The sequence below is a fragment of the Henckelia pumila genome, chromosome 1, assembly GCF_033568475.1.
Source record: "Henckelia pumila isolate YLH828 chromosome 1, ASM3356847v2, whole genome shotgun sequence".
Taxonomy (NCBI): Eukaryota; Viridiplantae; Streptophyta; class Magnoliopsida; order Lamiales; family Gesneriaceae; genus Henckelia; species Henckelia pumila.
Window position 1 is genome coordinate 107,476,798 of NC_133120.1, and position 27,990 is coordinate 107,504,787.

General features: G+C 34.1%; 1 protein-coding gene and 1 pseudogene across 1 annotated transcript; both read left to right on the forward strand.

Moving 5' to 3' along the window:
* The window catches only part of LOC140871870 (uncharacterized), a 33,870-nt pseudogene extending 20,677 nt beyond the window's left edge, over positions 1 to 13,193 (forward strand).
* Positions 13,194 to 21,676: 8,483 nt separating this feature from the next.
* On the forward strand, positions 21,677 to 27,939 carry LOC140876324 (CSC1-like protein At1g32090). The gene is made up of 11 exons (XM_073280263.1): positions 21,677 to 22,171; positions 23,124 to 23,276; positions 24,175 to 24,310; positions 24,567 to 24,668; positions 24,788 to 24,907; positions 25,046 to 25,126; positions 25,533 to 25,873; positions 26,062 to 26,307; positions 26,413 to 26,737; positions 26,842 to 27,075; positions 27,534 to 27,939. Exons 1-11 carry the CDS (start codon positions 21,858 to 21,860, stop codon positions 27,909 to 27,911), a joined length of 2,430 nt encoding a protein of 809 aa, XP_073136364.1. The 5' UTR covers positions 21,677 to 21,857; the 3' UTR covers positions 27,912 to 27,939.
* Positions 27,940 to 27,990: the final 51 nt, after the last annotated feature.

Consider the following 27,990-nt stretch of genomic DNA (forward strand, 5'->3'; position numbering starts at 1 on the left):
TCAGTGCATTCGAACAGAATAATTATCTGCAAAACAAAACCAAAAACCAAACGAATGAAAAACAAAGCCAAACTAAAAAAAAAACATAAAAATAAATGCTGAGTTGCCTCCCAGCCAGCGCTAAATTTAAAGTCTATAGCCCGACTGTACCTCCTTTTTTAATTTAATGGGTCTTGCAAGTCGACAGTGGTCTGTGTGTTATCCACGATACCACCATGATAGACTTTTATTCTTTGCCCATTAACTTTGAATGCTCCTGTGGCCGGACTAAAAATTTCTACCGTACCATACGGCATCACTTGCTTAATAGTATACGGTCCTGACCATCTCGAACGAAGCTTTCCTGGCATGAGCTTCAAGCGTGAGTTATATAATAAAACAGCCTGGCCTACCTTGAACTCACGTGAGACAATGCGCTGATCATGCCACTTCTTTGTCTTTTTTTTGTAGATTCTGGCATTTTCATAGGCCTCCAACCTAAGCTCTTCAAGTTCATTCAATTGTAGCAACCGTTCTTCACCTGTAGCCTGCACATCAAAATTCAGAAATTTAGTAGCCCATAGTGCTTTATGCTCAAGTTCAACAGGAAGATGACATGCTTTACCATATAACAACCTAAAGGGAGAAGTTCCTATAGGTGTTTTGAAAGCAGTTCGATAGGCCCATAACGCATCATCTAATTTATTCGACCACTCTTTCCTGTTTGCATTCACAGTTTTCTTCATAATTCTTTTCAACTCCCTATTAGAAATTTCAACTTGCCCACTAGTCTGGGGATGATAAGGTGTTGCCACCTTGTGAGTGACCCCATACTTTGTCAAAAGCTTCTCAAATTGCTGGTTACAAAAGTGGGTTCCTCCATCACTGATTATGGCTCTAGGGGTTCCATATCTAGAAAATATGAATTTTTTCAAAAATTTTATAACTACCCTAGAGTCATTCGTCCTACAAGCCAGTGCTTCAACCCATTTAGACACATAATCGACCGCAACCAAAATATACTTGTTTTCTTCAGATACAGGAAACGGTCCCATGAAATATATACCCCATACATCAAAAACTTCACACACAAGAATATTATTAAGGGGCATCTCGTGTCTCCTAGAAATATTACCCACTTTCTGACAAGCATCACATGCAAGTACATAGGTATACGCATCCTTAAACAATGAAGGCCAATAAAATCCCGACTGAAGTACTTTAGCGGCAGTACGACCCGCGTCGAAGTGACCTCCAGTCGGACCTGTGTGACAGTGTGAGAGTATAGGGCTTACCTCCTCCGCTGGAATACACCTACGAATTATGCCATCTGCACATATCTTAAACAGAAAAGGGTCTTCCCACAAAAAATATTTCAACTCAGCGAAAAATTTCTTTTTCTGTTGATAAGTTAAGTGTGAGGGAAGAAACTTACTTGAGAGGTAATTTACTATGTCAGCATACCATGGTAGTTTCGTTACCTCAAACAACTGCTCATCTGCAAAATCATCATGAATTATTTGCGTTTCAACTCCTTGATTTTCCAAGCGTGAAAGGTGGTCTGCAACTTGATTCTTCGCGCCTTTCCTATCAACAATTTTTAAATCAAATTCTTGCAACAGTAAAACCCAACGAATTAACCTGGGTTTAGTATCCTTTTTGGTCATCAAATATTTCAATGCCGAGTGATCTGTGTGAACTATGACTTTGCTTCCCACTAAATAAGATCTGAACTTGTCCAAGGCAAACACGACTGCGAGAAGCTCTTTTTCAGTTGTTGCGTAATTCAGTTGAGCGGCTGACAGGGTGATACTATCGTAGTAAATCACATGAAGTACTTTGTCCCTCTTTTGTCCAAGCACGGCTCCCAATGCAGTATCACTGGCGTCACACATCAATTCAAACGGCAGATTCCAATCAGGCGCTACTATCACCGGTGTAGTTGTTAATTTCTGCTTCAAAATCTGAAAGGCCTGCAAGCACTCAGCAGAAAAATTAAAAGGCACCTCTTTGATTAACAAATTAGTAAGGGGTTTAGCAATAGAAGAAAAATCCTTAATAAATCTCCGATAGAAACCCACATGCCCAAGAAAACTTCGAATTCCTTTCAAATTCGTGGGAGGTGGAAGTTTTTCAATTACTTCAAGTTTTGCTCTGTCCACCTCCACACCTACCTCAGATACCTTATGTCCTAAAACAATGCCCTCTTTCACCATGAAATGACATTTTTCCCAATTCAGCACAAGATTGCTCTCCTCACATCTCTGCAACACTTTTTTTCAGATTTAATAAACATGCATCAAATGACGATCCAATCACAGAGAAATCATCCATAAACACTTCTATAAACTTTTCAACCATATCATGAAAAATAGCCATCATACAACGCTGAAAAGTAGTAGGTGCATTACACAAACCAAACGGCATCCGTTTATATGCAAAAGTACCATAAGGACAAGTAAAAGTGGTTTTGTGTTGGTCCTCAGGTGCTATAGGAATTTGCATATATCCGGAATAACCGTCCAAAAAACAATAAAATGCATGCCCAGCAAGTCGCTCAACCATCTGATCAATAAAGGGAAGGGGAAAGTGATCCTTACGGGTAGCATCATTCAATTTTCTATAATCAATGCAAACCCGCCACCCCGTAACAGTTCTCGTCGGAATTAATTCATCATTGGCATTTTTAATAACAGTTATCCCTCCATTTTTAGGCACTACTTGAATTGGACTAACCCATTCACTATCAGATATAGGGTAGATAATACCTGCATCAAGGAGCTTGATTACCTCCTTTTTAACTACCTCTTGCATTGCTGGGTTGAGTCGCCTCCGTGGTTGAGTCGATGTCTTGTGCTCTGCCTCCATAAATATTTTGTGCATGCACATGGTTGGACTAATCCCCTTGATATCAGCCAAGCTCCATCCTATGGCTCTTATGTGTTCTCGAATCACTCGCAACAGCTTTTCCTCCTCGCAACCTGTCAAAGAAGATGAACAAATTATTGGCAGTTTATCGTTCTTTAATAAATACAAATATTTTAAGTAAGAATGAAGTGGTTTAAGTTCAAGAGTAGGGGGCTCTTTGGTGGATGGCTTCAGCAGTTTTGGAGTATTGTTGAGCTCCCCCATCTTGGTATTGATGAGTCTGTCAAAGCATAGACTCCAGTCCAAATACCGTGCTACTTCATGAACTTTCTCACTAATAAGCTCTTCATCAGTTGTAACTGTCAAGCATATTTCTAATGGATCCACCGACAACTGTTCCTGCAGAGAACACTCAACCAAATCATCAGTAACATCAATTCTGAAACAATCAGAATTGTCTGCAGGATATCGAATGCCATGAAAAACATTAAAAATTACTTTCTCATCATTCATACGCAATATCAACTCTCCCTTATGCACATCAATCAATGCCTTTCCAGTGGCTAAAAACGATCTACCCAAAATAAGAGGTATCTCACGATCCTCTTCCATATCAAGCACAACAAAATCCACTGGAAATATAAACTTATCAACTTTTACCAACGCATCCTCTACAATCCCCCTTGGATATTTTATAGATCTATCAGCTAATTGTAAGGAGATATTAGTTGGCTTAACTTCACCAATTCCTAGCTTTTCAAAACATGAATAAGGCATAAGATTAATACTTGCACCTAGATCACATAAAGCCTTATTAAAAAATGATTTTCCAATAGTGCATGGAATTGAAAAGCTACTGGGATCCTTAAGTTTCGGAGGGCGTTTATTTTGTAAAATGGCAGAACACTCCTCCGACAACTTCACAGTTTCAAAATCCACCAGTTTTCTTTTGTTAGACAAAATCTCTTTTAAAAATTTTGCATAACTAGGCATTTGAGCTAAAGCGTCTGCAAAGGGAATATTAATATGAAGATTTTTGAAAATCTTTAGGAATTTTGCAAATTGATTGTCCAATTGCAGTTGTTTTGCTCTCTGGGGAAGGGAAGTTTACTCAAGTCAATATTTTCATTAATAACAGGGTGAGATGACTTACCTTTCTTGCCCATAGGCGTCGAGTCTGACGGCTTTGATGCTTCCTCCAGCTCTTTTTCCTTGACTAGCTCACTTGCTTCTTCATCCTCAGTATTGTTTGCTTCAGTATCTGCTTGCGATCTAGTTACTGCCAGAATAGCATTGACATCCTTTGGATTCCTCTCAGTATTGCTAGGCAACGATCCTGCTGGCCTAGTTGATAGCTGTGTTGCTATCTGGCTCATCTGTGTCTCTAACTTCTGCAACATTGCCTCCTGATTCTGTAGACGGGTCTCAGTACCAGCTACATATTTCCTCATAATTTCTTCAAAGGAGGGATTCTTCTCTACTGGCTTCGATGTATTAGCTGTAGGATCTGCAGATTTCCAAGAAAAGTTTGGATGGTTCTTCTAGCCAGGATTGTAAGTGTTGTTGTAGGGATTGTACTGTTGTCTCCCTTGATTTCCCATAAAGTTCGCAGCATCAACTTCAAATACTTGCTGTTCGTCAGGCTGTTGGACTTGCACTTGATTGGCTGAAGATGTCTGCATAACCGCCATCTGATGAGTAAGTGCATCGATCTTGGCATTAAGTGATGTTAGTGCATCGACTTCTAGAACTCCAGCTTTTCTTTCCTTTTTAGCATCTGGCCATCCAATGTTGCTTTCAGCCATATTTCCAATGATTTCCCATGCCTCTGCTGGTGTCTTCCTGAATAGACTTCTGTTAGCAGCGGCATCCAACATGGATCGGACAGATTGATCAGCCCCATTGTAGAAAGTCTGAGTCTGCTGGCTCTGAGTAATATTATGTTGAGGACACATCCTCAACATCTTTTTGAATCGAGTCCAAGCAGCATTTAAAGATTCAGCTTCCTTTTGCCTGAATGAGATGATATCTGAGAACAGTTTCGCCATCTTTGTGGGAGGAAAATATTTATTCAGAAAGGTCTGAACAAGTTGATCTCATGTAGTAATAGACCCAGCAGGCAGATCATCTAGCCATTCAGCAACTTCTCCTTGTAGAGAGAATGGGAATAACCGCAGTCGTACTGCATCAGATGTTACCTCATTCACTTTGAACGTGTCGCAGATCGACAGAAAACGCTCCAGATAAGCGTAGGGGTCTTCTACAGATGAGCCCCCGAATCTAGCTTGCAATTGAATCAGCTGAATAGTAGAGGGCTTCAGCTCGAAATTGTTCGCCTCAACAGCGGGGCGAACTATGCTAGATCCATAACCTTCAGTTGGCGGACGGATGATATCCCATACAGTACGGTTGTCTGCCATCTCTACTTCAGATTCAGATTCTGACTCTAGTTCAAGATTGAAAGATTTCTTGGCTTTTCGGATCCTGCTAAGTGTGCTCTCGATCTCCAAATCAAGTGGTAGTAGTTTCCTTGATCGAGTTCTATGCATGCACAACAGAAAGTACCTGAAAATCACCAAGAAATTATAGTCAGAAATTCAGAAGATAAGTAATGTCTAACCTCAAGCGAAATAAAAATTCTGATATCAACATAGTCCCCGGCAACGGCGCCAAAAACTTGACCTGTTATTTTGGTATGAATAAATTCTACTGGCAAGCGAACCAGGTCAAATTATAATAAAGTGGACAAAGGTCCAGATGTCGAACCCACAGGGACTGTAAAAATATGATTACCAAAATCTATTTATTTCTACTTAATCTAGACTAATGAAAAAAAATGATTTCAGATTTTAAACTAATGAATAAAATTGCAAATAAAATTAAATTAAATAAAAACGCAGCAGAAAACTTTGGATTACTTAAAATTTGGGAAAAGTTCGATCAAGGACACACGTAGGTACCAGAAAATTCATGCAACAAGTAATCGAACTAAGATATCAGACTTAATCTTAATTTACGGGAATTTTCCTAATTTATTTGAAGGTCTATTTCTAGAACAATCAAACCTATTCAAATATTGATGAACTAATCTTTCGTAATTCTAATCAAATTTGAATGCATAAATCACCGTGAAAATTCAGTAGACACCTAAACCGCATAATGAAACCGAATTCTATTTCTAGTCAGCTTTACACTATGTTGAAAATCAAAGTGATCAAATTCGAGACCTCCTCTATCGACTTAGACTCAATTAACAAGCAAACAAATAACTGGCCAAGAAATTTGTAAGACGAAGATAAATTTGATAATCAATAAAATCAATTAAGTCTGAAAATCTCAAATAAACAAATCAAGTTTTTACATAAACTGTCTGGCCCAATCACGTGGCCTTGATCGAAGAAAAGAAACTACTCACTAACAAACATGATTCAATAAATCAAGTTTAAAAACATAAAATAAAAATACTAGAATAGAAGAAATTCTGAAGAAATTCGCTCCACAGCCGCCGTAAGCTTTGCTCGTACTCCAAAAAAATCAAAAGTCCTTGAAAAGAGCATAAAAATTTTATTTATACGGCCGCGCCAATTGGAGTCCTTTTCAAACTTAAAAAAAAACTCGAAATTAGGTTATGCGGACACGCGCGCGCGCAACGTAAACAAACAGTGCATCCTCGATTGTCTCGCGCGCGTGCGCGAGAGAGCTCGCGCGCGCGCGGCTTCTCTGTAACTCTCTGGACATCTCTTCGGCGCGCGTGCGGGGCATGAGCTCGCCCGCGCGCGCCTCTTCTATTCATGCTCTGAATTTCTCTTCTGCGCACGCGCGCGCATCTTCTTGCTTGCCTCTGGATTTTCCTCCGGCGCACACGCGAGAAAGGGTCTCGCGCGCGCGCGCGCCTTGGACGAACATAATTCCCATTTTTTGCTTAATTTCCTACAAAATTCAACCAGGTGAGTCTAATGCAAACACATAACAAAAGACACTAATAAAACTTACGAAATTAACCTAAATGCATGCAAACTAAACAAAAAATGCTATAAAATAATGCATACTAAACACACTTATCAGTCGTTGTACCTCCAGATCACCAATTAGACTCGCAAGAAAGCCTGTACACCCATTACTCAATAATTTCCAGGCTGTTCCTGCAGAAATCATACCTGGTGCGCTCTTCTTAGAGGTTGTGCGGAACGCAAACGGTTTCCCGTTCTGATCTTTCAATGAGACAGTTTTTCGTTTGCAGTGAATAATAGCCTCATGCCGAGACAACCAGTCCATCCCAAAAATCGCATCGAAATCCACCATTTTCAAAACAATAAAATCTGCACACAAAACTAGACTCTGCATCTGAACTTTGCAATTTCTTACCACACTACTACTTTCCAGTTCTTCTCCTGAGTGTAACGACACACAAAATTTTGAAATAGATTTATCTGGAAAGACCCCCAATTTCATCATAAAATTAACAGATATAAAAGAGTGCGTAGCTCCTGAATCAATCAACACGAAAGCAGGTAAACCAGCGATATGGATCATACCTGTGACAATTGCAGAATCTGGGTCAACCTGATCGTGAGTCATAGCAAACACTCTTCCCCTGATAGGATCCTTTGACTGCGGGCAATCCTTGGCGAAATGCCCTGGCTTCTTGCAAAGAAAGCAAGTATTGGTCCCAAGCATGCATTGACCTGAGTGTGGCTTCCCACACTTTTGATATATAGGTGCATTCGCCGGCCTTGGAGTATTGGCGTTCGGCTGATTCTGTCCCTGAGGTCGCGCCTGATTGGGGTTTTGGCGCTGCTGATGCTGCGGTCTCCTCTGAGCTGGGGCTTGGTACGACCTCTTCTAACTAGACCCTTGTTGTTCTCTCCCTTGGTAACTGGCTCTTTTTGCTTGCGATTCTTTGATAATATCATTCCCATCTTTCTCTGATAACATAGTCTCATCGACTGCTGCTCGGAACGTTTGTGCCCCACTCAATCTGACATCACGATGAATAGTGGCATTCAGTCCCTCCGTGAAATGCTTCAACTCCTCCGCAGTATTACCCGAAATCATGGGCACAAAATACCTCCCCCTTTCAAACTTCTTCACATACTCAGCAATGGACATACTCCCTTGCGGAGCTCCAAGAATTCTCTAGCAAGTCTAGTCCTGGTACTGATAGTGAAATATTTCCCATAGAACACATCTTTGAATCCATTCCAAGTCAACGTAGTCATATCCACAGCAGAACGGGCTCCCTGCCACCAAATTCGCGCATCATCGCGAAACATAAAGATGGCACACCTCACACGGTCTGCATCAGTAAGCTGCATGTAGTCAAAAATGGTCTCCACTGACTGTACCCATTCCTCGGCTACCAGGGGATCAGCCCCTCCTCTGAACTCCTGCGGCCCTAGATCCTTAAACTGTTTAAAGATCGGATTAGTTAGTAGTGGCTGATTGTTGTTCCGTCCTCCCGCTTGTTCTTGGATTAACTGTTGAATCTGTTCCCCTTTGGCTCTACTCTGCTCTTGCAACAGAGTTGCCAACCCAGCCAAAAACTGGTTACTCTGATTGTCCTCATTGTTCGGATTCCTACGGTTAGCCATAATCCTGCTGTCCATACAGTCCACATGCTTAATTACGTTATTTAAACATAACATCCTAATTAACATGCATAAATATTATTCGCAATAGCTATCATGCATCTTAAACAATCCAAAACATAAAACTTACAGACATGAAGACGAAGCATAGGGTCGTGGCGAGAATGCATGCGTGCAAACAAACCCAGAGCGAACTGCTCTGATACCAAGCTGTAACGTCTCAATTTCTCAACCGAAACGTTACTCAAACATACTTACATAAAGATTTGGTAAAAATAAAAACTTTGCGGAAGCATCATATTCTTTATTAAAAGAGCGTATAAAATGTGCACCAATAAAAAAAATATCTAAAATTATTTTCCAAGCATGGCCATCAACTTAAAAATTTAAAACTTGTTTTCCTCTCAACCAATAATAATATTTAAAACATCCTCCAATCTAAAGCATTCACACTCATGCATTGCCCGTTGGACCGACCCCTGCCTCTTCTTCATGTCCGCCCACATAATCATCAATAAAAGCATCCACATCATCATTACCTGCACCATTCAAGTATAGTGAGTCGAAAGACTCAACAAGAGCATGCAGAAAAAGATTTTCTATCTTTAAAAGGAAACATTAACTTAAACTCCCATGCAATAAACATAACTTTAATATAGCCATATCATAAAAATATTTGGGGAGATGAAGTATGAGTAGTGTGGTAATCGTCATAACGAGCCATTCATAGTTTCCTGTTGATCAGACAAGCATATGGCATTAAGCCCGTAAACTTTCATTCTTTGGATAGCCGCTTCGGAGCTCAACCCGAAGTGCATACCCCGTACAACCATCCCGTGAGCCATGTTTGGATAGCCGCTCCGGAGCTCATCCCGAAGTGCATACCCCATATAATCACCACAAGACGCATAAATCATCAAAATATTTTCCATGCATCATATCATTCATCTTATCATGTCATTTCATAAATCTAGTACATGCTCATAAAGTTTCTCGTGATGCTACATGCTTAAAATCCGTAAAAACATTTCATGAGAAATTAACTTTCATGATAAAATCACATAATCATGCAATACATAACTTGACTGATCCACGCGAGGCATTCCATCCGTTTCGGACCTTGAAAACTTTAAAATTCTTCATGAACATTCTTAAATATAATTAAAAACATCAAAGTATCAAAATCATGATTTTTAGGACTCAAAAACTTATAAAATGGGGTGGGAAAATCGAGCCTGAGGCGCGGTCGCGCGCTTAACCAGCGCGGGCGCGCCGTCGCATCTCCTTTTTCCGAAAACTGATCTTTTCTGCATTTTCTCAAAATCCACAATGCTTTGGGACGATTTTTCTATCAAAATATCATTCTACAACATCATGAACTCAAAATAAATTATACCAATGCATCAAACATTTCAAAGATTTTGAATCAAAACCTTCAAAACTACTTTTACCCAAAAATCTGATTTATTGCCTTCAAATCTTTCAAAACTCGATAAACATGAACCGAACACCTCAGGAATGCTTCACGTATCACAATCAAGCAACATACTCATAGAATTTTTTCAATAAAACTTTCATGGATCATCAATCAAACACCTAGGGTTTTATCTTGAAAATAACTATATTCTTGAATGGGTTTAAAAAACAGTAAAAACTTGCCTGGATTGATTCGATTGGAAATAACCTGAGCGGTAGGACGATCTAGCCTCGAGCCTCTGAAGAACCCTAGCCTTGATGCAGCGTTTGAGAGGGATTTTGAGGAAGAAAAGTGAGCGTTCAAATGAGAGTTCAGAATAAAATTTCTGAACGCTTTTCTTTTGTGACTAATGGACTCCAACACGGCCCATTAGTTATATTTAAAAATCCTTTAAAATTTTACTGCCCCACTCAATAAAATACACTGCATCTCTTTAAACTTAATTTAACATATTTTTCTTAACTCGATTCAAGGCTAGACTCGTACCTATGACCCAAAATTAATACCAATCTGAAAACTTTACAAAAAAATAAAAAAAAAAAATAACATAGCAGTCACATCATTCCAGACATCCAATAATTCACATAATTCCACATAACAATTAAATATTCTAAATAACATGCATTAAATCATATAATTAAATCAATTAATCATGATTAAGCTAGTGAACTTTTTGGACCTTACAAACAACCTCAAAGAAAATTAAATCCACACATGAAAGAAGTTGTAAAAAATGAAATGTTAAAACTATTAGATGCAGGAATTATTTATCCAATCTCGGATAGTAAATGGGTAAGTCCAACACAAGTAGTACCAAAAAAATCAGGCATCACTGTTATAAAAAATGAAAAGGGAGAATTATTACAAGCTAGGATTCCATCTAGTTGGCGTATGTGCATTGATTATAGAAAATTAAATGATACAACTAGAAAAGATCACTTTCCGCTACCATTTTTAGATCAAATTTTAGAGAAAGTGGCAGGTAATCTTTATTATTGTTTTCTTGATGGGTATTCGGGGTATTATCAAATACCAATATCATTAAAAGATCAAGAAAAAACTACTTTCACTTGTCCTTTTGAAACTTTTTCATTTAAAAGAATGCCATTTGGTTTATGTAATGCTCCTGCTACTTTTCAAAGATGCATGCTAAGTATTTTTAGTGACATGATTGAAGAATTTGTGGAAGTTTTTATGGATGATATAACTGTTTTTGAAAACTCATTTGAAAACTGTCTTAAAAATTTGGAAGAAGTTTTAAAAATATGCAAAGAAAAAAATCTTGTTTTAAATTGGAAAAAATGTCATTACATGGTTAAATCCAAAATTGTGTTAGGGCATGTCATATCTGAAAAAGGAATTGAAGTTGATAAAGCTAAGGTTGATGTTATTGCTAATTTACCATCACCAAACACGATCAAAGAAATTCGATCATTTTTGGGTCATGCGGGATTTTATAGAAGATTCATAAAAATTTTTAGCATAATATCAAAACCAATTTCAAATCTTTTAACAAAAGATTCACAATTTGAATGGACTCAAAAATGTGAAATTGCTTTTAAAAAGATAATTAATCTTTTAACTACATCACCTATTTTACAACCTCCTGATTGGTCTTTACCATTTGAATTAATGTGTGATGCAAGTGATTATGCTGTAGGAGCCGTGTTAGGACAAAGAAAAGAAGGTAAACCTTATGTGATCTACTATGCAAGTAGAACCTTAAATAGTGCTCAAATCAATTATTCAACAACTGAAAAAGAATTACTTTCAGTGGTGTTTGCATTAGATAAATTTCGATCCTATTTAATTGGTTCTACTACTATTGTTTATACTGATCATTCTGCCATAAAATATTTATCAAATAAACAAGATGCTAAGCCGAGATTAATACGATGGATTTTGTTATTACAATAATTTGATCTTATAATAAAAGATAAAAAAAGGAAAGAAAAATGTAGTAGCCGATCATTTATCAAGAATAATTTGTGAATCATCTCAAAATGAAATACCAATAAATGAAAATTTTCCGGATGATCAACTATTTTATGCTACTACTATGCCTTGGTTTGCTAAGATTGTAAATTTTCTTGTAACAAATAAAATGCCTTCTCATTGGAGTTCACAAGATAAAAATAAATTCTTGAAAGAGGTAAAAAAATTTTATTGGATTGATCCTTATTTGTTTAAGTATTGTCCTGATCAAATTTTTCGTCGATGCATACCCGACAATGAGGTAAGTAGTGTCATTAAATTTTGTCATTCTGAGGCATGTGAATGTCATTTTTCGTCAAAGAAAACAGTTGCAAAAATCTTTCAATGTGGATTTTATTGGCCTTATTTATTCAAAGATACGCATTCATTTTGCAAATCTTGTGAAAATTGTCAGAAAATGGGTTCAATTTCAAAAAAAAAACATGATGCCTTTAAATCCAATCATGATTATTGAAATATTTGACAGTTGGGAAATAGATTTTATGGGTCCATTTCCATTATATTTTGGATTTACTTATATTTTAGTGGCTGTCGATTATGTTTCAAAATGGATTGAAGCAATTGCATGTAGAACTAATGATCATAAATTTGTGATCAAATTTTTAAAAGAAAATATTTTTAGTCGATTTGGAATTCCTAAAGCTATAATCAGTGATGGGGGAAGTCATTTTATAAATAAATTATTTTTTTTGTTGTTAAAAAAATATGGTATTACACATAAAGTTTCTACTCCATATCACCCTCAAATAAATGGTCAGGTTGAACTTGCAAATAAAGAAATAAAACAAATTTTGAAAAAAACTGTCGATCCAAATCGAAAAGATTGTTCTTTAAGATTAAATGATGCATTATGGGCATATAAAACTGCATTTAAAACATCATTGGGAATGTCACCATATAGATTAGTTTTTGGAAAGCATTGTCATCTACCTGTTGAATTTGAACATAAAGCTTATTGGGCGATTAAAGCATTTAATACTAATTTAGATAATGCATCTAAATTAAGAAAATTACAACTAAATGAACTAGAAGAATTAAGAAATGATGCATATGAAAATGCAAAGATTTATAAAGATAAAACAAAAGCCTTTCATGATAAAAATATTATGAGAAAATCTTTTGAAATCGGACAAAAAGTTTTACTTTATAATTCTCGCTTGCATTTGTTTCCAGAAAAACTTAGATCACGATGGTATGGACCATTTATTGTTAAATTTGTCTATCCTCATGTTGCTATTGATGTTGAAAATCCTAAAAATAATAATGTGTTTAAAGTTAATGGGTAAAGGCTTAAACCATTTTTAGAAAATGAAATTCTTGATGAAGATTTTATGCCTTTGCATTATCCAAATTAATTGTTACTTATATTTTCATTTTATTTCTTTGCAGAATTGAGTTCACTTCCCGGTTAAGTGGTGGATAACGGTACTCCGTGACTACTTTTAGTCGGTTTTATTTCAATTTCTCAAAATAATTGAATATATATATATATATATTATATATATATATATATATATATATATATTAATATGGATGTTTGTATTTTGATTCTTCGCAAATATTTTTGTAGTATAGCTGATAATAAGTTGAAAAGTATTTATAAAGCTAGATGCGAGAGATTACGTTTACTTATGTCGTATAATATTCCTGATGATATTCGCTTTATTATTGAAGCAAAGGTTCGACTTGATGGGGAAGCAAGTAAGATCATTATTAAACAAATGCCTGGATTTGGAAAAAAGTACTTACGCTAAAAAACGTAGAGCTAAAAATATAGGTGGATGTTACAAATGTGCTAGGTGGACTTGTCACGGACATTGTAGGAATGTTGGAATGACATCCGCAAACAGAGAAGATAAAATATTATTCATTAGGAATGGGCTGAGTAAAGAACCATTGGATCCACTTCCAATGTCTCTTGAGACGCATTCCAGTGGATACGTGCAAAATGAACTTCTTAAATTGTGGACAAAATTTCTTTATGAGAGGGATCATTATATAGATTGTCTTGCATTTAATGTGAATCCAGTATGTCGTCTATCAGAAGAATTGGGTATTTCAACCCCAACGAGAAGGAATAGATGGTACTACCCCCGATGGTAACGTATATATTTCACTTTTTATGTGTGTATGTGTTCTACTATTCATATTTTGTCTTTTCGTACAATTGTTTTTTCTATAAATGCATGCTTGAATTTTCTTTACATATTGAAAAAAAAAAGAGTGAGAGAGAAAAAAAAATGGCAGGATCTTCTTCACAAAAATTAAAAAATATTTGTGTCTTTTGTGGTTCTAATACTGGAAAGAAAAAAATATTTGTTGATGCAGCAATTAATCTTGGAAAAAAGTTAACAGAGAGAAAAATTCACTTGATATATGGAGGAGACAATATTGGGTTAATGAGATCTATTTCAACAGCAGCTCATCTTGGAGGTAGTCATGTTTTGGGTATTATTTCTACAGCTTTAGCTGAAGGAAATATTACAGGTGTTACGGTTGGGGAAGAGTTGAAAGTTTCATCAATGTACGAAAGAATAACTAAAATGATAAAAAATTCTGATTCTTTTATTGCCTTACCTGGTGGCTTTGGTACTTTAGAAGAAATTTTTCATGTTGTTTCTTGGGCACAACTTAATATCCATAATAAACCTATTGGCTTGTTGAATATCAATAACTATTATGATGGTTTGTTGACTTTTCTTGATGTAGCTGTAGAACAAAATTTCATTTCAGAAAATTCACGAAGGATGCTCATCTCTGCTTCGAATGAAGACCAATTAATTGATGATCTCCAAGCTTTTGTTCATCAACCTGATTCAGCTATAACAAAGATCAATTGGTCTCAACCAGCCAGTAAGAAAAGAAAACTGGATCATTAATTCAACATTTTGCGAAATGGTTTGTGTTTGTTCCTCATCTTCAATAAATCCCAGGTGATATCTCTTTCATCATTTACTCTTTATTCGTATTTTAAAAATTAAAAAAAAATCATATTTAGGTTTGGGGAAGGGTTTAATTTAAAATATATATATATATATTAAAAAAAAGCTTTGTTATAATAATATTTATTTTCTTTTTCAATAGCAGAGTAAGGACTCAAAACTCCTGAGACGCATTAGTTTTTATTTATCGTATTATCACAATAGATTAGATTTTAATATTCCGTATATATTTAAATTGCAAACTACTAAGAAAATGAAGTCTTTTTGTATATATGTTTGTTTACACTTCTTTTTATCAATTTAATAGAAAATATATAATTGATGGGTTATAAGTTATAAATAATTATATATTTGTGTGTTTTAAAATAACATATTTTCTAAAACTTTTATGAGTATATGGTTAAAGTGATAGTGATTGAATGAATAATAACATGTATAATGAAAAGAATTAATTTGTTAAAGTGCAACATATACTCACATAAATTTTGTGAGTGAGGGGTGAGAATTGAGAAAACAACTTATAAGCTTTTATTGATTATTAAGAAATGGTTGATTGCTAGATTAAACCCATTTTGAAAATATATATATATAAAAAAAAATGTGCATACAAAATTGGCTGCAAAGTTGTTTGATGTTTGATTGTAATGATGTAGAGTATTAATATCACTAGTATTCACTACTATAATTTCTCATGGTAAATTCTTAATAGATTTACCTCATAAATAAATAAATATTTGAAAAAAAAAAAGAAAAAAGAAAAAAAAATGTTACATATTCAAAGTTTATTGGAGGTATTTGGTCATGTAAAAACAACTTCGCAGCCAAGTGCATAAAAAAAATAAAAAAAAGAGAGAAAAAAAAAAAGAAGAAGAAGAGAAAAACAAAAATAAAATGGGTTTATTCTTTGTAAATTATCCTATCTTATTTTCAATATTAGGTTATTTGATTGTCTGCTTTACATATTACCAATTTCAATGAGTGTATAATTTTCTTCCAACTCCATGAGTGAAAAACAACTATATATGAAATACTTTAACCCGAGAGAATATGGAGTTGAGACTTTTACATTAAGATTCCTGATATTATACATGTTATGAAAATGATTTCTATTATCATTTTAATTATATTATTCTCAAAGTTTTTAGAAAATATTTATATAAAAAAAACTTATATATATTTAATATTTTGATAATGTGTGAAATATATATGTATAACCCATCCAATTATATATTAATATATTAGTTGATAATAAGATTTATAAATAAACATATGATCTCCTCACAAGTCTGTTTTAAAATTTCAAAGTTTACAAATTTGAATATATATAATATGGAATAAAAATCTAACTTGTGATTTTATGATATTTTATTACTAAGGGACTAGTAATAAGCCGGTTTGGGGGTGTGATGAAACTTAAAATTTGTAATTATTTATATGTTAAAAGTTGTGTTTTAAAATTAAAGTTTCATTAAAATTATGAATTTGTATTATTTTAGTGTTATATGTTTATATTTAAATGTTTTACTAAAAATATTGTATTTTACGGTTTGCGCAGGTTTGATAAAAATAAAATTACTCAAGCTACAGAGGTCATATTGGAGTAATCTTAAATCCTGTAGAATCACAAAAGAAGCATCTTCAACTTTGTAGAAGACAAGAAATTCCAAAAACCTCATTAAGATTATCAAAATAATCAAACCTCAAAATGGAGACATATTTACTTTCACTATGACTAGCTTGGAGTAAAAATATCATAACTATTTCACCTTTTACCCAAAAGAGGTGAATTATATTTCCAAACACATCTACACAAAATTTTCTACGTGTTCTATGTTTAATGGAAAGGCTGAATCAGTGGTCTAAGGCATCAAACATGCCAATTAAAGTTGGGTCATGATATTGACATTCAAGGAGACAAGCATCCACCAACTTTACTATTCAACATTTAATGAGTCTTGGACTCTTTCTCTCATTTGGCCTATAAATAGATGTGTTATATAAGATTTGAAGTGTGCAATAGTGTAGAAAAATTCCTCATTTGTAAAATAAATATTGTGTGTGTGAGAATAAAAGTTTGAGTGTGCAAGTTTCTCAAGTTCAAGTATGAAATTTCTTTTATCCTTATTCTTGAGTTTCATGTTCATGGCAAGCTAAATCTTTTTATGTCAAGGTGAAAATGTTTCATTGTTGGTCAAGTAAGATTGTTTATATTTTGTATATTCTTTCTTTTTCTATTTTTTTATTTTATTTTACTAATTGATCTTTATTTGTAGGTATAATTTGGATGATTTATTGTTATCTATTTACATCAAATACTTGGTACCTTGAATGTGGTTACCTTGATTTGTTGTCTAATATGATACAATAAATACTACAATAATTATATACTATAAATATATGCATCAATCTATAATAAAGTCATATATATTATTTAAACAATAGCGTGGCTCTGCCGGTTGTTCTAAATAATATATTGTGATTTGATCTAACATTTACTTTCTCGCATCTAACATTTACTTTTCCGCAACTAACATTTACTTTCTCGCATCTAACATTTACTTTTCCGCAACTAACATAAAACAAAAGTCATATATTTTATTTAGACGATAGCGTGGCTCTGCCGGTTGTTCTAAATGAAATATGGTGATTTGATCTAACATTTACTTTATGCCAATTTATATTTATGCACTTATATATATATTATGAGTACCATATATTAAATATTGGTTAATCTGATATTAATATAGTGAGAACTATATTATATGATACATTTGTATAAATATTTAATTGTTCTTTTATGTTTATATTTATGCATTTATATATATATTATGGGTACCATGTATTAAATATCTGTTAATCTGATATTAATATAGTGGGAACTATATTATATGATACATTTGTATAAATATTTAATTGTTATTTTATGTTTATATTTATGCATTTATATATATATTATGGGTATCATGTATTAAACATCGGTTAATCTGATATTAATATAGTGAGAACTATATTATATGATATATTTGTATAAATATTTAATTGTTCTTATATGTTTATTCTTATTTTAGTTTCTTTTATTTATTTTTGTTAAGCAATCTTAAATAAACCAACAATGAATCTTTGAAGCCTTGACAATTTTATAATTTGTATTTGAAATTTTATAATAATATTTCCATCTATAATATATCATTGCTAAAATTAAACTTACAACATCCTCTCCGTGGATCGATCTCGTACTCACGAGTATATTACTTGCAGACAACCTACACTTGGGTGAATTACAATTTAAGTTGTAGCACACTCCTAGGTAAAGTCGACACTTTTTTTGTAACTAATTTATTGCAATCAGTTTTAGATCTCTTGGCTTATCTTGGTATTTACATTCGGTGCGTTTGCCAACATTTATAATTTGTTCGTTATTTGGCGACAATAGACTAGCTTGCTTGCCTACGACTGATCGAGAAAACGGATGGATATCTTGAATTGTTTTTGGGTCCGTGGTTTTGCTTCGGAGAAGAGATATCATAGATAGAAGGAAAATCATGTATACGAGAAATACCTCATATTTACTTTTTTATGGAAATGTGTTGTGATATTATTTTTATTTGCAAGATTTTTTTTCTCGATTGGTTAAATCCATCATTCAACCAATGAAATCTTCTTTTACGTCTCTTACTCATGTCATGCATGTGTTTCTATCTTTTTATTCATAATCGTACTTACACATTAATTGCAACCAACAAGCTATTAAATTATGATTGATATATAAATCATTATAATGAAAATTTTGTAATATCACACACGTTGCGTGTGCTTTGATTAACTGTATAAATAAAAAAAAGAAAGCATCTGAATTTATCCCAAAATTATTAAAATAATAAGAAATCTAATTTTCAAGAAAAAAAAAAAGCAATAATAAATTTAAGAAGATGACAAACTTTAAAAACCCACATAAAATTTTACAACCAAATTAGGAATTTTTTCTTTTGAAGCATCAAATTTGGAATTTAAAAACCCACAAAAAAACTTACAACGAAATTAGGAGACAAGTGTTGCGACAAAATTCTCCAATATTAGTAAACTTAACCCAAAAGGATAAATAATAGCAACACCAAACTTGCATGTGATAAAGACGACTGTTACATTAAAATAAATTTTATTTGATGAACATGATAATAAGACAAATCATATTGTCATTTTCAATTCATGACAATAATAGGCACTTAATAAAATTTTCATAATTGGATCACATTAAATTAAAGTTTGAAAGCTACTCCAAAATATGACTAATTCGTTATCAACTTATCATCAGGGAACTCGATCATGATATTATAATATCTTCAATCTTTCAATCATTTTTGGTAAACTCAAGAGTCTTATTTCCAATTAATTTTGTTATGTACACAAATCTCCAAAATATGCAATTATTATTTATTTAAATTATTATTTTTGTTGTTATAATTAAGCGTACATTATGTCTCTATGAGGTTTCAATTCAATATTTTTCATTTTTGTTATTTAATCTGCCACATTCATATCAAAGTGATGAAAACATAATATTAAATACTTCTTCCCTAGTTTCATACGATTAAGAATTCGTAAAAGTCAAGTCTCAATGATAGCGCAGAGCATGCGAAATTAACTATATAAATACATTCGTGGGAGTTGGGTCTATCCTCTACGAATGTAAATATTGTATACTTCAACGTCATTCGATCATGTGAATTTATAATATTTTAATAACATATCTTGATGATCAAAGTATTAAAAATGCACCATATTAAAGAAGAATAAAAAAATGTTTCAAATGTAACATAAAAAAATCTCGATCGTGGTGCGTTGCAGAGAAAATACTCGTAAACTAGGGGAAAAAAAGAAGAAGAAAACATATCAAATACGTAATGTCGCTAAACGAGAGCCCTTAAATTCCTTGAATGTGGTGTGATTCTCAAGTAAAATAGGTAAAATCCACATGATTAAATTGTAGAAAAATATAAAGGGAAGAAATATAGCATCTGTAACACAAACTAAGCAACCTTTGAACCCATGGGCGGCTCCTTTCTTCTTTATTATTTTAATTTATCTATATTGTTTTTTAACGGTATTTTAACTAAAATTTTCGTCAATTAATCAAATAAAAAATAATATCTGAATAGTAGTTTAATTACTTAAATTAAAAAAGATGTATATTTTGTATTTTGGTGAATATAGTTATTATTCATTTTTTTTTCAGAAATTTTTTCAAGTTTTTAAGAAAATCGAAAAATAGATATGAAATAAAATAATATTATTTTTATTTCATTATTATATTTTTATTTTTGTTATAAATTCTTTTATTTTTTGCTTCGATAAAATTTCTGAGTCCATCCTACAATTACACAAATATCAACATCCGAAGGCCAAATCAAGATACAGTACCTGAATGCCCACAGGGGCATAGGCGAGTTGGTAAGGTCTGAGGTGACGTGAGAAGAAATTCTCCAACGTTGCGGGTTCGATCCTCGTGTGGAGCATATTCTTCATTGAAATATTTGGGGGTATGCTCTGGGGGTTGGACCATGTTGTTCCCTCCCTCAGGTCCCTGCCTATTCGTGCACATCCCTCGATTTAAACCCCGCATGAGCCAATGGGCCTCTGACTCATGTGGGATGGGGTCCTCTTCGGGGTCAACCCTTGTGAAAAAAGATACAGTACCTGAATAAAAAAACAATTAATCCAATCTTGGCTATCGCCAATTCGTCAAATTATAAAGGTTTATTAATTTGATGTTTACCTTATATTTTGGGATTTACAGAAATCTCATATAATCTTTTAAAACACACACTTTTTATAATATCTTATATTTTTTAATGCACATTTTAAAATACACTAAGTAATTATAAAACGTGGTGTGATTCGTTCATTATTAATTAATTTTATTTACTATGCTAAAATTTTTGCTCTAAAACCATCAGTGTAATATTTCACCCGCAAATTAAATTATTCAACATTGATTTTGGCATTTTGCCTTAGTTTTTTAGTTTTTGTCCTTCCCGACATCGGAATACATACATAAATATATGTTCTACGATTCAACTTGTACCTTATCAAATCATTAATCTAAGGAGGTGACAAACATTAGTAGTCACGTACAACACTTAAAAAGCATTAAAAAATGTGAAACAGAGGTGCACAATAATTCCAGTTTACCTAATTTAAGCTATTCATATATGATATTATTCTCTTCATTATTAAAGATTATTATTCTCATCACTACTATTTAATCTAGTTTAAATTATATCATCAATAAATTAATAAAATAAACCAACTCCATCGTCCCTCGCTCAAATTTTTTTTTTTATGAGTTTGGGAGGAATTATGATCTTGAACACGAAAATTATCTCAAAGTTATGAGTCTTGAGATCTTGGTTTCAGACGAGCAACATGTATACCATAAAAAAAAGTATATCTAAAAATGGTATTTATAAAGATATATGAGATACATCATAGATATCTTTAGAAAACGTATCTACAGGCAGTATGATTTTTTTTTTTTTTTTTGTGATTGACCGTATGAAATTTTTCGAAATCCACTTATTTATTTATTTATTTATTATTATTATATTGTTTTTTAAACCAAAATACACTGGTAATTTGACTTTTACTTGTCTTTTGCAATCACCACCAGGAACCGTTAAAAACTTTCCAAAACACTAAAAACAACATATAGAAAACTCCTACTCTATTCCCCTTCTGACATGAAATTCTTGCGCTCAGTTACCAAATCCCGAAGTAAACCCCGATCCCCGCACGCTCAATGGTCCCAAGTTTCACGCTTTTTGCCCACACAAACGCCATGATAAAAAAATTACCAAAAATACCAACGCAAAGTAAAGGCAATAAATTTATCACAAAGTGGGACGACCCAAGAACCAAACTTTGTAGCATCTCACCAAGAAAATATTCTTCCCACAACCCACCTTTCCATTATCCTCTGCTTCTTGTAAATCAGAGTTGTAAGCGAAAAAAATGGCGACTCTGGAGGATATTGGGGTGTCAGCACTGGTTAACATACTGGGTGCCCTTGCATTCTTGCTGGCTTTTGCTCTGCTCAGAATTCAGCCAATCAATGATAGAGTTTACTTCCCCAAATGGTACATTTTAGGGAAGAGGACCAGTCCCAGGACTAGGTTTGGTGTGGTGGGCAAATTTGTGAATCTTGATATCAAGACTTACTTCACTTTTCTTAACTGGATGCCTGAGGCTTTGAGGATGAGTGAGTCTCAGATTATTAGCCATGCTGGACTTGATTCTGCTGTTTTCTTGAGGATCTACACACTTGGGTACTTCAAGATCATAACTTTTCTTATATTTATGCTATATTTATTATATATTCGTCATTGGATTGTTTTGAGTAATTTAATGCTATATTATTGTGGTTAAAATGGTGGAATTTGAAATTTTTAGTTCAATCTTTTGCTTGCTTTTGCGAGCTGTGGAGTTTGGACTAATGATCAGATTATGCTGTTCTTTTTTTGGAAATTATTTAATCTATATTTCCTCTGCTTTCTTGGATATGCTCTTTTGTCTTCATCGGAAACCGTGGAATTTAGTATTGCATGTTTGTTTTCTAACATCCACGGCCTGCAACTTTTTCTATTTTTGTCATGGATGATTTTTCTTTTTTAATCTTGATTCTGCTATTTCTCGAGAATGTAGAGTTGTCCACTGTTAATTGGACACTTTGGTCCGGAAATTGATGGTTCTGAGTGCATTTTTACCTTGAAGAATTGAAGTATCTTCCGTCTTGTACTTTTTTTTATTTATTTTATGATTTTGTGAGTATCTGTCTCTGCTTTGAGTATGTGATGCCTTCACTTTGGCATCTTCTCCCCTATATTTCTTTGATTTACAATATTTTGTTGGATGAAAAGATTTGTTCTTTACCTCCAAATTCAGTCACATATAGTTTAGGGTGCTTAATTGCCCCTTGGAAAACCTCCTTAAATTTTTTCAGAAATCTTTCACTTAAATTGACATTGTGTATTTACAACCCTAAAAAATTTGAAAACGGTTAACTATAGCTCTTGGAGTCCTAACTTCGGGATACTAGCTTTAACTTGAAAGAGAAAATGTAGTAGTCATCATAAATTAAATGGTATCTTTTGATGTTTATTTATCCTCTAAACCAATATGTGGATGTGTGGTCTCTTCAGCCTTCTTTAATCTTGAATTTGAATTTCAGGGTTTTTTTTAGATTATTTACACATTTTTGGTTGTCTTGATAACTAACAGACTGAAAATATTTGGGCCCATAGCTGTTGCGGCACTCTTACTTCTGATTCCTGTGAATGTATCTGGTGGAACTCTGTTTTCTCTTCGCCGCGACTTGGTTGTCAGCGACATTGACAAGCTTTCAATATCGAATATTCGTCCCAAATCTTACAAGTAAGTCACTTCCGTCTTTCATTGAAATACACTGTAAAGTCTTGCCATCAAGATAAAGCACTATAGGCATTTTCAATCACTTGTTAGTAAGGTACCCCTTTTAATTGTTAACACAATAAAGTCTTTATCAGTCACTGTTCGACGAAAAGTGGTTGAGTTGATATTATAATATCACTGTTTTCCACATGATATTATAAAATTTCACAGAATAAGCGAATATATTATAATTTAACACTTTTTTTACAGCATTTATTGTTATAAATGTAATTTCAATCAGAAGTTTTATACGTATACTCGATCTCAATAGTTTTTATACTTCAAGTCATGATGATGAAGTTCAATCTTTAAATTAACAATTGTCGAATCATCTCTGTTTTACCAAAATTCAGGCTGTACACTGTATATATCATGACAGAAAGTCGTATGATTTTCACTCTAGTGATCTATCTCCACCATTAAAATCATGAAATTTGGATGCTTCTGTTATAAGTTCCGGTAATCATGCTAGAGCATCGAGTTAGTGCTAGATAGATGCATTCATTACTTCACTCATTCTCTGAAGTTCATGCTTTTACTTTAAAAAATATGAGAACTTTAAATATCATTTTCACACAATTGAAGTGTACTGTTCATAGTTTCACAGAGTTGGCAATAGATATCGATACCTGCGCATCTTCTTCTCTCGATTCTCTCCATCAGTTGTGGAATGATTTGCACCATAAACTATTGTTCATTTACAAAGAGATTGCAGAACATATATCCCATGTTTTTCTAACTTGGAGATGAATTTATATTTCATCCATTCATATTGCAAATTATATCATGGGATCAAGTGGGGAACATGGAAAACATAAATTTGATTCTCTCTCATGAAAGATACCTTGTAATTGAATTTCAGGTTTTTTATCCATATATCAATGGAATACGTGTTTACATTTTGGGTCTGTTACATGCTCTATAATGAATATGGTCGAGTTGCTTCAATGCGACTAAACTTTCTGGCTTCACAAGGCAGGAAGCCTGAACAATTCACGGTAAGTTCAGCTGTCATCGACTTTACAAGCTTATACAGCCTTTGGTCGTTCTAATACTAGTCTTGATTGGACAAAGCCCGTGGTATGCCATGTACGAGTTGTTATAGATACTGACATTGACATTTTTCCATTATGGCACAAAAACTTTCTGCTTTACTGATCAAATGTCTTTTATCTGTATCTGTAATTGGTATGTTAATTAATGAAATGTTTCATGTCTGAACACAAAAGAAAAATTGACTTGCAATATCCTCAGGTTCTTGTTAGGAATGTTCCTGGTGCTTCTGGACGTTCGATATCTGATAATGTCGAGACTTTCTTTCAGAAAAACCATCCGGATCACTATCTATGCCACCAGGCAATGAACTTCCGCTTTCTTTCCCAAAACTCTGGTTCTGACATAAAATTCGTTTACTTTTAATCAGTTGATCAGTTTTTTCATCTTTTGTTGAGTTTTGCCTATGTCTATTTATCCAGGCTGTGTACAATGCTAATAAGTTTGCCAAAATGGCTCGAATGAGACACCGACTTCAAAATTGGCTGGACTACAATCAACTTAAGTTTGAGAGACATCCAGACAAGAGGCCGACCAGGAAGGTGTTCTACTTTCTCTTTAAAATCTTTGAAGTGAAGTATTATGAGAATTATTTAAGTATTCGAGTGTGACTATATTTTTTCTTTAGTTACTTCACAGCTTGACATGTTTGTGCTGTTTCCCGTGTTTTTGTCTTTCAGAGAGGCTTCTGTGGACTTTGGGGTGAAAGGGTTGATTCTATAGACTTCTACAAAGAGCAAATCAAATATCTTGACAAAAAAGTGAGTTGTGCTAGTTAGAAATCAAAGAATAAATTCTACAATCTGATTTGGTATTATTAGGATTTTGATGTGTCATTGAGTAAAATGATTGTAAGTAGTTACACAAATGGTTTTCTTATCAAATTTATCATCCCTTATTTTTTGGCCTATATAAAGAGATGATGATTGTATTCTATAACTAATTACAATCATATCATATTTTTATAGTATTCTATATCTAATTATGATCACGACCTATAATCATTGTATAATAATTTCTTTTGCCTTCTGATCATGGTATCATATGCTGTGTCACTTTGCATGCACTATGTTTTAACTGTTATTTGAAATTCAACAGTTCTTGTTTGTCCTAATTAAGACAAACTGTTGTTTATATTCTGACTATCTACTTATCGTTTATCCTCAGTTAACTTTGGAGCGTCAAAAAGTTCTGAAAGACTCTAATTCTGTCACACCATCAGCATTTGTCTCATTTAATTCACGATGGGGGGCAGCTGTCTGTGCACAGACACAACAAAGCAAAAATCCTATTATGTGGTTAACAAATTGGGCCCCTGAACCCCGGGATGTGTACTGGAAGAATCTAGCTATACCATTTTTTTCACTCAGCATTCGAAAGCTTGTGATATCAATATCTGTATTTGCATTAATATTCTTTTACATGATTCCGATTGCTTTTGTTCAATCATTGGCGAATTTGGAAGGGCTAGAGAGGGTTGCTCCTTTTCTAAGGCCAGTAGTTGAATGGTAAGTGACTGTCAAAACGAAATATAAATACAAAATAAAAGAAGCAAAGCATGTTTTTCTTCTTCCTATTCTCGTGAGATGAAAGATTTTCATGACCCATGAGGAAATCTCGATCTCTATGTAGTCAACTATTTTTTGATATTGTTCTTCGTCATACTCTGTAATACATGGCTGAATCTGTTTTGCAGGTCGTTTCTCAAGTCATTTATGCAGGGTTTCGTTCCTGGTCTAGTCCTCAAGATCTTTCTGTACTATCTTCCAGCTATTTTGATGGTCATGTCAAGAATAGAGGGCCACGTAGCATTATCGGTATTGGAACGGAGAACTGCTTCAAAATACTACTACTTCATGTTAGTCAATGTGTTCTTAGGCAGCATAATAGCTGGAACTGCATTCCAGCAACTTCACGCTTTCCTTCACCAATCAGCTACCCAGTAACGTCCCTTGCATCCCTTTTGTTTAGGGTATATATTTGTGAAAGTCAGAACCATATGTTTTGATATATATTTTACAAGGAATGAATCTTTTCATGGTTGCAGGATCCCACGAAACATTGGCGTCTCGATACCAATGAAGGCTACTTTCTTTATCACATACATAATGGTTGATGGCTGGGCAGGAATTGCCTGTGAAATTCTCCGATTAAAAGATCTAGTCATTTTCCACCTAAAGAACATGTTTATTGTAAAAACCGAAAGAGATTTGGACAAGGCGATGGACCCTGGAGGCCTCGATTTTCCTGAGGCTTTACCAAGTCTTCAGTTGTACTTCCTTCTTGGCATCGTGTACATGGTTGTCACCCCAATACTTCTTCCTTTTATACTTGTCTTCTTTGCCTTTGCATACTTTGTTTATCGTCATCAGGTTAGCTCTGCAAGAAAATCACTCTTATGTTTTACTCACTCAGTCTAAATTGAATAATGATATTTGCACTCGATTTTATACATTCTTCTGGTATTTTATTCCAGGTGATTAATGTGTATGAACAACAATACGAGAGCGCTGCTGCGTTTTGGCCCCACGTTCACGCACGTATTATAGCAAGCCTGCTTATATCGCAACTGCTACTATTAGGCCTATTAAGCACCAAAAAGGCAGCAAACTCCACTCCTCTACTTGTAGTGTTGCCTATATTGACTCTATCTTTCCATAAGTATTGCAAGAATCGATTTGAGCCTGCGTTCAGGAGGTACCCTCTTGAGGTAAGATTGTAGATGTGATATCCTTGATGCAAACCCATTAATCAAACATTTTTGTATGAAATCGATAATTCTCTTTATTGTCCCACTCGATTGTCTGTGCGACACCAATAATCAAAACACGGTGTTTGGGCTACTTCATGGTTTAAGGATTTGAGTCGCATTGTTATCACTCTTTCTGTACAACAAATTCTTGGCCTTATAATTGTATGTCACATTTTCGATATGAGTTGCTGAGGTGGGTCTATTATTTGGGGAATTGTTCCAGAATAATTATTGCCTCTACTATCTTGTGAGGCTGCCCATGTGGCATAATGATCAAACATGATACTTGATATTTGAGTTGCACTTTTGCCATCAGCTATGATTTTTGGTATTTTGACAAAGGCTCGATTCTATAATTTTGAATCATTGTCTGATACATTCTGATTGATCGATGTTTCTTGCATTTGCATCTGCAGGAAGCCATGAACAAAGACACTCAAGATCGTTCTTCTGATTCCGATGTCAACTTAAAATCTCTTTTAGCCGACGCATACTTGCACCCGATTTTCCACTCATTCGAAGAAGTTGACTTGGTTGAAATAAAAGTTGAGAAAAACCCGGATGATATCGCTAGCTCTTCTCCAAGCTCGCTTAGTTCTGCATCCCCGGAACATGCCCACCATCTCGAAGATGAAACACCAGACAATGTCCAACGTTATGAAGTCGATCCCCCTCACACCACCTACCATTATGAAGTTGAATCACCAAATAACATGTATAAGTATAATGTTGAATTAGCAAATAATATGTATGGCTATGACTTTGAATCACATTATCACGGATATCAGTATTGAAGTCTCATATAAATTTGTTTTGTATTTAGCCTTCCCCCCTTTTCTTGATTCACATGCAATGCAAACTGGTTGCTGATTT

What these genes read in the sequence shown, in the direction of transcription:
- LOC140876324 (XM_073280263.1), top strand. Translation starts at nt 21,858, where the DNA reads ATGGCGACTCTGGAGGATATTGGGGTGTCAGCACTGGTTAACATACTG. An exon ending in TTGAGGATCTACACACTTGG is followed by an intron (nt 22,172 to 23,123) that starts GTACTTCAAGAT and finishes GATAACTAACAG; the next exon opens with ACTGAAAATATTTGGGCCCA. An exon ending in CTTCACCAATCAGCTACCCA is followed by an intron (nt 26,308 to 26,412) that starts GTAACGTCCCTT and finishes TCATGGTTGCAG; the next exon opens with GATCCCACGAAACATTGGCG.